The sequence below is a fragment of the Aplysia californica genome, unplaced genomic scaffold (genome assembly GCF_000002075.1).
Source record: "Aplysia californica isolate F4 #8 unplaced genomic scaffold, AplCal3.0 scaffold00984, whole genome shotgun sequence".
In the NCBI taxonomy this organism is placed as follows: Eukaryota; Metazoa; Mollusca; class Gastropoda; order Aplysiida; family Aplysiidae; genus Aplysia; species Aplysia californica.
In genome coordinates this window covers 50,797-62,164 of record NW_004798254.1, presented here as the reverse complement: position 1 = coordinate 62,164, position 11,368 = coordinate 50,797, and the positions used below count along the sequence as shown (strand labels likewise).

Here is an 11,368-nt window from a genome sequence, read left to right as displayed (position 1 = left end):
GAGATTGATACGTGTATATAATTTAAATTTTTTTAAATGTATACCTGCATCTTTTTTTACGGTCCTGTACAGCCAAGAAAAATTTCCCTCTGGGATAATAAAGTATTATCTTATCTTATCTAAGATATATTGTATCTGGAGATGTCCCGCCAATAATAAGTGTTAATTGTAACTATTTTAAAAAAATAATAAATTATGTTTTAAAATACAAATGAAACAATGTAAGTTCTTACATTTTTTGTAGTTGATGAACCACTGTATGGCCTGAGGAAAAACAACTTTAAATCCTACACCAGAATATAATTATACATGTATGTAGGGTCTATAATTTATGAATAGTGCAAATACAATGCACAAATATAATAAGATTACCAGCGTTTGTGGTGTAGCGGTCCGGGGCTTCATCGCTAGGCTACACACAGATGACCTGAGTTTGATTCCCGTATGGAAGAGAATTCTCATCGAGAGTCTCAGTCTTTCTGCAGGAATTTTGTAGCCCTCTAAGCCCAGGTTGGGTCTAGCAGGCAAGGTAGAAGCCCGCCTCCTAAATGATCAAAATAGTGTCAATGGGGGCATAAAACACTTATATTAAAAGAAAAACACAAAGTGGGTTATTTCATGAAAAAGAAAATACCCCAACAAATATAGGAAATAGAAAATGATGTTTCTGACCCTCTTTTTCTATGACGTCAGCAAACTGCCCACAAGGAGATGAAACTGACCTGGTCTGTGAGCCAAGGTTCTGCAGCAATGAATTCACACGCACCCGATGCTGTGAGTTCTGCTCAGAAATACAAGAGGGACTCGTCACGACTGAAACCCCGTCAACGACTTCTGCAACTACCATCTCAACACTTACTACCACCTCTACTACAGCTAGCACTTCTGCCACAGCATCCTCTACTACTTCGTCCACGCCTACAGCTACTACGACTGCCTCTGATACCACCACCACCCCCACCACCGCAGCTACTCCAACAGAACGAGAGACAACATCGACAACACCCCAAACGAACTCTACCGTGATGACGACCACCACCACTACAATAGCTGCTGCTACATCAGCAACAACAACAACACCAGGCAGCCAAGATGTCACAACAACACCACCATCTGCAACGGCAAGAACCACAACAACCATTCAGCCACTACCTCGAACTTCAACAACAACAACATCCCAACCACCACAACCAACAGCAACTGAAACAACAACACCTACTAATACATGTGATCTACAATGCCTATGCAATGAGAGGGATAATCTTCTCGCATGCTTCTGCCTTTTCTTTGGCACTGCATGTGAGTTTTTCTGAAATCTGAAATGATCGTGCTGGAAAAGTCTTTATTTCGCAGCTATACTGATATAAACAAAAGCATGTTGGTGTTGTCATTGACAGGAGTTCAAAATATTAGTTAAACGCAAGTTCAGGATTTTGGAATGTTCCCACCATGCATGCAGCACACTCTAAACGAATGACTATTTATACTATCTCTGAGTACAGTACAGTAGTTTGATGTGGTAGTACTGACGGGAAGGGAAGAGGAAGGAGAAGGGTGGCATGCACACAATGAGTTTCACCCATATAAAACACGTAATTTGCTTACAGCAAACATGGCTTCAGTATATATTTAGTTTAGTTTTAGTAAAAGTTTATCGGCACTTAATTGAAACACAATAAGGTCATATAAGTGCAGAAGATTACAGGTGTTACAAGAGAGTAACAAACACAAAAAAGAAGGGAGAGATCAGGATGATAGATGTTCGATAGGAAAGAAGGAGCATTAAACCACACCAGAGCACCCGCCAACCACCCACTCAATAAAGATGACTTTGGAAGCTTTGAGCATCTTGAAAGAGGAAAAAGTTAAATCATAATTATGACGAGTATTAAAATCTACCAGTATGTATGAACTGGGTTTGAACCTAAGCTACAGTGCGGTAATGAATCTACAACTACAACAAAAAGTCATCAATCAAAGAAGTTCTTTGTAAGACCTTCTTGATGGATTTATATAATAATAACAACAATAATAATAATAATTGCATTTATGTAGCGCATATCCATGCTCAAGAGCATACTCTATGCGCTTTACAACTGTTATTACCCCAGCAGACCCTCTAAGAACACTTCCTCTACAATGCATTCCACAATAAGACAAAAAAGACAAAAGGAAAAATAATATTTCTTTTTAAGAAATGAGTTTATTGTTTACACAAAATATAAAATTTATAAGCAACAATTTCAACACTATGCCAACAGACTTCAGAGAAATAATAAATACTTAATACCATCTATAACAAAAGTAAGAGTTGACGTTTTATTGGAAGAAAGCTATCCATGTACAAAAACAACAAGCTGCCATTCCACCCAGCTGCCAAAAAACAAATATAGCGGGAAATACTTTGTCAACACATGGAGATTCAGGGCAAGAGTCCTGGTAAGGTCTAAACTTTGCTTGTCTTTCCAAGAGCACCTTGTCTCTCAGCCCAGTTCCCTTAAATGACACAATGCTCTGTGTTCACAACCAGAGATGTCCGATAAAATGCAATCTGCTTCTTGGAACTGGTATGCTCACGTCTTGTGCTCTTGTTGATACAATTTTTGTCTCTTGATAAACTATGTAATGCTTAAAGTGTTATGTGTTAATTTGTTTTGTAGGGGAAGTTTACAATGTCAACTCTTCATTCTAAATCTGTGTCTAAGCAGAAGTTCAATGAGATTCTCTAAAACAAAGATATCTTCAGATCGTAGCTTCCTTTTTAGGACAAACTTTGTCAATATTTTTCTGTCCCCCTAAGCACTTTTATCGAAGTGTGTCTGTTTGTGCCTTCCATTTCTTCTCAACAGTCTGACATTCTTTCTCATCACATTCTCTCTCTTTCCCTGTTCCACATTTTCTCAGTCTTCTAGTCTCTTTCTTTTCTCTGTCTCTTCTCCCTTTCTAACTTAATCACTTCATCTGTTATTCCTAAAACATTAAACATTTTTTTTTAAAATAATAAAACCACCATAAAAAGAACCATATCAATCACAGCATCACATTTTTCGGTCATACAAAGAGCATTTTCCGCAAATATCAGATCATTTGCATAAACCTGCACAGTGTCATCATGTCATGCGGGTCACAGAGGTCACAGCACAGGTCACGAGAGAAGGGGTCAAACGACAGCTACTCCCCATTGCCTTGGATGACCACCACTGTGAAGTCTTCATCTGATGAGGAGGGAAAAGCAGGCACATTTTATTTATAGTGAGCCACATAGGAATACATATCAGTCTTATACAGTGGAATCCATTATTTCGAACACGGTCAGTCCAAAAACAGCGAAAGGGAAAAAAAAACTTTATTAAGAGTCAGTCTGGTGTTAAGGATAAGTTCTTTGACCAGTCACGATACAGCACACTTGGCTTACACACTGTCCGCTGTGCCACATTCATACCACCAACTTCATCCCACCTCGCGCGTGATACATAATCATGATTATCGGATAGCGAGGGGCAAAGATGAAATCGCGGCCAGCCTCCCTTTCTCGTCTCCCCAACTCTTTTTGTATTTTTTCGTCAGTGTGTAGCTTGGCCCTAGGCTAGATCCTATGTCCATGTGCACGGCTGTGTGCATCTCTATGCCTTCCTTTCCACGCGTGTGAGTGTGTGTCCCCATCACTTGAGTTCTTTGTGTTTCTCTTAACACACTCCACTGCTGCTGTGTTGTAGGCTGTGTTCGAACTTCGATGGGTCATCATGAAAGTATAGACTGTCAGTCTTGTAATTTGTAAATGAAGCGAGCCCGAAGCTGAAGTTACCGTGCTTAAAGGCGTGTAATTTATATAGAAAAAATTCGGTAAGAGCCGTTCAGCGGGCTTGAGTCTGAAACGTGCTTTATGCCAGCGTGCTTAAAGCCGGCATGGACTGTACATCTATCTGAAGAAACGGGTACCTATACACACCTGGTGAGATGAGGAGCTCGTCATTCTTCGACCTGGTTCGTAAAAACATGAGGTCATCTGTGGGGTCAACGTCTCGCACCAGTCTCCGCGCTGCGATGGAAAGCTCGTGGATGTTCCTGATGATCTGTTCTGTGGCTGGAGTCATTTCCATGTTGGTCTTCAGAGGCAAACCTAGGGAACAGCAACAGACAAGATGATACAATGCAAACCACATTAAAGCACCTGCCAATGACACACAGTTCATGTTCTCTTAACTGATTTTTTTTCTAAAGCTTGGGTAGTTCCTTGTACTTTTCTTCCTACATGTCATCGAGCCTCATGAAATTACAGAATGCTCTTGTTGATATCATCATCAAGTGCCAGATCTGCGAGAGACATCATAGATGCTCTAAAAAAAAAGCTCTATTATCCTGACTTTCCCTGTTACTCATCTGTTTAAGCTTTCTAAAGAAACAGCTTTGTTTGTCTTCCATTTTACCAGGGAGAGCAAGATGTTGCTACAAATTTAAAGAAATCATTGTTCCTAATAATGACTGTAAGGTGAAATGTTGAAGAAATTCTGAAAGACTACATGCTTCCTGAACCATAATATCCAAGTCTCAATAATATATATTTTACCACTACTTCTCCACATAAAGATTAGAATATAAATGTATAATATCAGATAACATAAGTGTATGCTCTGTAAGCAACGTGTTCACATGTAACTAAGAAGTAAGCTAGCCACAGGTGAATCCATAACTGACACCGTACAAGAGACAATAGATGCTGTTAATCCTTAGCCAAGGAAGTTTGCAAATTTGGTCTTTGCCCTTTAAGAGACAGTAGCCTATTGGAAAATTTAAAACATCAGAGTATCGGGGTTTGACCTGATTTGAAGAAAAGAGATATAGAGAAGAGGATGAAAAATACTGCCAATAGGCAAAGATGATTGAGCATTTCATTGAAACCGTTATCTATGGCACCACAGCACAACCTAAAGCTATATTTCTCCAACCAGGACAAACTTATAGTTAAACCATTTCTTCATTTTATGAATACTTTTAGAAATAAAAGCAATCAGTATGAAGTTCTTGAAATACAAATGGCTCACTTTTGAAAATGTTTTCATCGTTATTTAGAAAAAAAAATAGGATCAAAAGCACTTTTGATACACCAATTTTTGCCCTGTACTCACACTCTAATTTATTCCCATAGACCTGAACGTAACTCAGAGCATACACAAGGTTTAACTTCTGCGCATCAAATCCATATATATATTAAACACTTTCGCAACTAACGCTACTTTTGACGTTTGTCCGAAACTAGTATCCTCCTATCTAGAAAGATGAGACGCATTCCAGGGTCAACTTTTTTTTCACAAAACGTGATTTTTCCTCTTAAAAGAACTATACTAGTAGACCTACAGAAATTTACACTTTTTCACAAAACGCAACAAAAGCGGCAGTCTTGACAAACCGCAACGTAACCATGTGCACTGAGCACCAGTCAAGTTCTTTCTTCGACTTCGAGTCACTTGACTTCGCTTGTACTTGTAGTCAATGAAAATTTGTCAGCAGTTCTTTCCCTTCCTTACAGTATTAAAGTGGATATGTCACATTTTGTCAAAAATGTGTGGAGATCTCATCAATTTCAAGGATAAGAATCCAAAACTGATTTGATCAAATAGTGAATATCAGCTAAGCGTTAGATCATGTTTACTCGAAAATCAATGTTGCTCAAGATTATTCAGTAAATGGGCAAAGAACAGAAATCTTCATTTTTCTCAAAACAAGAAAAATGGATAGAATGTAAGTCGTGAATTGTCGCGAAACTTTTCATGAGGTTGAGTAAATATTATATCAGTTTACACAGAAAAGCTTAGGGCCATAGTTACTGTTAGACTCGAAGGATCGGGAGCAAAAGATTCCATATTCGTTCATGGAACAACATTTACAATAAATCAAGAGGACTCTCGATTTTCTTAACATACAAGAAATTCTTGTTTGAAATATCCAAGCACAGCATGACTTTGCAGGCTAGGGAAAGTCCAAAAACCACACTAACAAAAAGAACAGCACAAATACTTAATGCTATTGCTGCATTTTAAAATAAATATTTGCCCCTATATGACAACACTCACCATCTTTGTTGATAATCATCATTTGCTTCACTCCACGATGACTTTGGATCCGCTTCATAATTTCTTCTACTTCTTGAGCCTGAAAATAATTACAATGAAAATCTCTGTAAAAATCAACATGGAATGTTGGGGCTGGAGTCTCCAGCAAGTCTGCATGGGGACTTTTACTTTTAAAAATTTTTTCCAAGTAACATTATAACAACAACAATAATAACAACCCTCTAACCTTCCTGAAACATCTAGATCTAAAAGCCCTAGATGGAGAAGCTTTTTCTTATCTTCAACATGACCTTTCGCTTAGCAGTGGCAGTTTTTCAGAGACAGGACAACAAATTTGACCTTTTACGTGATAGAGCAGTGACCATGGTGAGAAGCAGTATTCTTGGGATCTCGGATAGCAAGCCGCAACAGCTAGACTACTAACGCCATTAATATTGCCACTTAGGATCACTGGTCACATACACAAACACACACTCACAACAATATAACTAACAATAATAACAATGACAACTTGTATTCATCTCTCAGGGAGAAATTTGTCTTGGTCGTTTACAATGGCAGTGGATATGTTAGGCTAGGCGCACTCACACATACACAAAACAACACAGGACATTAATAGAAAATACAGTCGAATTTGTCATGACGGCAACCTTTACAGTCATTTTACATTTCCCCCTTTGTGCTTTTTTAATATAATTTAACTGTGATGTGTAAAACGATCACCAGTCCAACGCGGCCGCGGCCACGGCCACCATATTTTATCAACCCTGGTCAAATTTACCTGCTTGAGATGGACAAGCATGGTCACTCATTGCATGACGCTTTGTCATAAATTTTGAATCGTCCCCTGACACTGTGGACGGGCCGTCATAATCCATTTACTTGTCGTAATTGTTAGCCACTCCAATGAATATTTACCCATGTTGACCAATGGGTAACAATACATTTTCAATTGCTGGTGAGGGAAGCATGTGATTCATCATAACCTATAAGCCCTGCCCACAACTCATGCACAAATCGTATGTGAGGTGACTGGTCACTCTTTTGTTGACCTAATCTGTAACAAAGTAACAATGGACGTTGACTTAACTTGTGACAGATGCGTAGCTCGTTCTCCGAGAAGTGGTAACCCAGTGTTTGTTTCACCATGACACTCGGTCTTCATCGTCTTAGATTCGTCTTCTTTATTTTTGCACACAATCAGCAACAAAACAAGCTAACGCCAAAGAATAAGCTAACAAAAAAACAATAACAAAAAAGACACCCCTTATACCCCTCCACCCCCCTTTTCAAAAGAAAAAATCCCTTTTGAAATAGCCTTATAGCAGTCCAAAGCCTTAGACCAACCCCGGTCTGGACCTCAGGGGAGATCTTGAATGCTTTCTTTCTTCATTTTGATCAGTCACTGACTAGAAGATGGCAACCTGTGTACCGTGGTCTATTTGACTGTTTATTTTGCAATCTAGCGTGTTGGTTAGTGGCGGAGGGTTAGGCCTAGCCTATTGTATTGTTTGGCCAAAAGTGTGTAAAGCAGAGAGAGTGAGTGAGTAAGTGTGAGACCACTTCAGTCTCAGTTCAGTTGTATTGTTTGGTGCAAGCGAGTATAAAAGCAGTCTGGATTGCAGCAGGTCAGAGGGAAGTGCTGTATCAAGGCAGCAGGGAGGCTTGCGGAGATTTTGGCGTGAGGAAAGGGGGAATGGCTATTACAGTCCATGCCGGCTTTAAGCACGGTAATCGGGAGAAAGCTTAAGCGTGCTTAAAGCCGAAGCGTGCTTAAGTGCGAAGTAGACATAATCCACAGATTTTCATGTAGAAAATTCCCCGTGCTATTTCCCTTTGTTTGTAAGTAGGCCTATAGCAGTCCCACAAAAGTGTGCCCTGTTATTTAAACACCCGCCAAGGTAGTTTTTGTTCGCTTGTTTGTTTTTATTTTGTGGTCCAATGGGAAATGAAAACTTAATTTAGACGGCCAGTCACAATACAGCACACTAGGCCTACTGTAACACACTGCCTGTGCGTATCACTGCCCGCTGTGCCCCTCATACCACCGCCTTCATCCCACCTCGCGCGTGATACGCAATCAGGATTAATGGATAGCGAGGGTCAAAATTTAAATCGCAGCCAGCCTCCCTTTCTCATCTCCCCGACTCTCTTTGTATTTTTTTTTTGGCTGTGTGCAGCTTTGCCCTAGGCCAAGGCTAGATCCTATGTCCGCGTGCGCGGCTGTGTGCATCTGTCTGCCTTCCTCTCCGCCCGTGTGAGTGTGTGTGTCCATCACTTGCGTTCTTTGTGTTTCTCTTGACACACTCCACTGCTGCGGTGTAAACTGTGTTCGAACTTCGATGGGTCATCATGAAAATATTGACTGTCTTGTAAATGAAGCGTGCTTGAAGCCGAAGTTACCGTGCTTAAAGGCGTGTAATTTATATTACAAAAATTAGGTAAGACCCGTTTAGCGTGTTTGAGTCCGAAACGTGCTTAAGGGCGGTGTGCTTAAAGCCGGCACGGACTGTAATTAGAGCCTCTCTGTCTATTTCTGTGTTGTGCGTGAGATTCCAACGCATCGGGCCCCACCGCTGAGGAAAGGATCATGATGTAGAGAGAGAGAGAGAGACAGGTTTGGCTAACCCTTGTGCCTTTGTAAATGCATATCTCCGCAGGTAAGCAAAAGGTTAGTGTTTAATATTATTTTATGTCCAAGTAATAACACTGTGTTAACTGAAAGTAAATTTCAAAGCAGCATCTAGATCTAGATCTTTGTTCTCGGCGCCCTGAATGTAGTTTGCAATTTAAGATCTTACTCACTTCACCCCCTCGCTACACTTTTCCCTTTCGAGCCTTTCCCTTTTGCTTCTTTATTTTTCATCCCATCCCACACCTCTTCCTGCCTTGGTCTTCTTAATTCTCCCTCCGCCATTTTGATAATACCATATATTGGTCTAGGAACTTTTCCTAAGCCAACCCCCAAATATGCACGATAATCTATAAAAGTCAACAATTACTTCATACACGTCTGATTCGTAACTCGTTTTAAACTCAAGCGTTGTCGTTGCTAATGACGCCTTACAGTGACACATCAAAGCTTTTCCTCTTCCATCGGAGTATTAGCGAGATATTATACAATTGTTGTGACACAAGATTTACTATATTCAACGTAGATAAAGAAAATATCCAATAAAATAGGTGAAGAAACAGAATATTACCATTTTTAAGGTCGCCAATGTTCCCTTGTTAAGATCTTTTTACGGCTCAGCGTTGCGATGAAACTTGGTCCAACTTTTGAAGCCGACGTAGAAAAAACATGGACGCTGCGAAAGGTTACGGATGAAGTCAATTTTGATTAATAAATCTTAAAAGTTCATTTATTTTGTTTTACACTCGAAATATAAGTTTTTAAAATCCTGTTTTATAATATCCAGACAATAACGGCGAACAGAGCTTGTAAAAAGTAAAGATAGGTAAAAAGATAGTCCACATACATAATGATTGTTTGTCGTTAAACGCAGCAATTATCTTCCAACTCTTTTCAACTCAGTAATAATAAATAAATAGAGAGATAGGTGACTAAGTAATATATAAATAGATAAACAGAAAAAAACAGATTAAAGATAAATATTTCTTATTTTAAAAAAAAGAATTTAATAAATAAAAGTGTAATAAGTTATAGATTTCTAGATCATGACGGAATCAAAACGACGGGGAACAACCGAGTATAAAAATATCAATTGGTGTATTCTTTTATTTTAGGTTCCGTCCCTTGATACATTTTTGCACCTTGATATTATAATTTTACCTTGGGCTGACAAGTTATGGCGACCCATGTGTACCCAGCTAGCCCTCAGCGACTGGTAAATACACCCCAGCCCCCCATTTTAAAAAAACAACAACATAGATAATGTATTTTTATACTCACCTGTTAGCAGTGTTCTAGAAAATTCTTTATTAATAAACAACCTTCTAATAAAAAAATGCAAGTGGATGGTGTTTGCAGATTTGAGTCGTCGTGGCTCTTGTGATTCTGATCATTGGGATCAACGATGGAGAAGAAACTCTTCAAAGTAGTGCATTGAAAATATTAATTTTCATTATGGATTTTCCGAAGTTTGGATATGCCATTAGAATGTGATTGGTCGTTAGGTCGACATCACATCCAGCACAAAACAGCTTTTGATCTCCCGCTGGAGGAGGTGTCAGGGAGGTATGTCCAATAACTTCGTCTCTTTTAGAGTGGTCAGAAGGATGCCATGGTCCCAACTTGGACACTATCATCTTCATCCAGTGCTAGATCTGCGACAGACATCGGCGATCATGGTTCTCCATTCATTCCTTTGCTCGGATGCTCTTAAAAAAAGCTATGTTTCCCTGATCTTTCCCTGTTACCCTTTTGTTTAGGTTCCCCAAGTATGTTGTTCTGGGCCTTCCCCTGTCTCGCTTGCCCCTATATTGGGAAGTTAATTGTTCGCTTGTTTAAAGTTGTTCCCTCCATTGTTCCTTTCACAGTCTGAAAGTGTAGCATTTGACCTTGTTCTTTAAAAAGTTTGTGACAAGTTGTAGTTGCCGTTAATCCCAACATAAGGGGGTTCCTTAGACAGAAGACCAAACTGCTCGTTTTCTCAGATGCCTACATGTATGTCAAGGCAGTCAGGTAAACACAATAATTATCATGCTTTCTTTGTTCAGCCAAGAGTGAATCATGAACTGATGCTTGGCGATTGTAGGGTTAAGAGGGTGGAATTTACGAATCTAGTGGGGAATCAGATATAAATAGAAATAAATGATATATTGTAGAGTTTTGTTTTCTACATCGTCGAAAGCCGAGTCAATTGGTCACTGCAGAAAAATGGACGCTTTAGGATAAAGCCTCCTCTTTTGAGTGTTGTTTGCGGATAGAGCTGCGGCGCTTACAGCCGGTATTGTTTGATGGGTTTGTTCGTTTGTTTATTTATTTGTTTGTTTGTTTGTTTGTTGTTGTAGTTGTGTGTTGTGGTTTTTGTGAGATTTTTTGTTTGTTAGTTGTTGTTGTTGTTTTTTATTGAACCGACTCTGCCTTGAAGCTAGTTATCTTCAAACCCTTCACTGCCTGGCTCGAGAATGTCTTGGGCTCTCTGAATAGAAGCGAATTACTGCGTTACACACATAGCTCTATCGTTGTTTATAACAACACAGTAAATTTTATTTGACATCTTAAACGCATATTGCTCTTAAAGGGTCGTATTCTTATTTATTTATTCTCCCTCTCCCACCCTCCACCAAACCCCTGTTATAATGATCCCGACCCTTTACCCCTCTAACCGAAC

General features: G+C 39.4%; 1 protein-coding gene across 1 annotated transcript; it reads right to left on the bottom strand.

Moving 5' to 3' along the window:
- Positions 1-2,183: 2,183 nt before the first annotated feature.
- Positions 2,184-9,365, bottom strand: LOC101851453 (dynein light chain roadblock-type 1). The gene is made up of 4 exons (XM_005111006.3): positions 9,275-9,365; positions 6,072-6,150; positions 3,950-4,120; positions 2,184-3,215 (listed from the first exon to the last, which is right to left on the bottom strand). The coding sequence occupies exons 1-4, from the start codon at positions 9,275-9,277 to the stop codon at positions 3,172-3,174; spliced, it is 297 nt and encodes a 98-aa protein (XP_005111063.2). The 5' UTR covers positions 9,278-9,365; the 3' UTR covers positions 2,184-3,171.
- Positions 9,366-11,368: the final 2,003 nt, after the last annotated feature.

Bases quoted from the DNA above. Each gene is read 5' to 3' on its own strand.
- LOC101851453 (XM_005111006.3), bottom strand. The intron at 4,121-6,071 runs GTGAGTGTTGTC...GCTGTTCCCTAG, and splicing joins GATGATTATCAACAAAGATG to GTTTGCCTCTGAAGACCAAC. The intron at 3,216-3,949 runs GTGTGTATAGGT...CCTCCTCATCAG, and splicing joins CGAGCTCCTCATCTCACCAG to ATGAAGACTTCACAGTGGTG.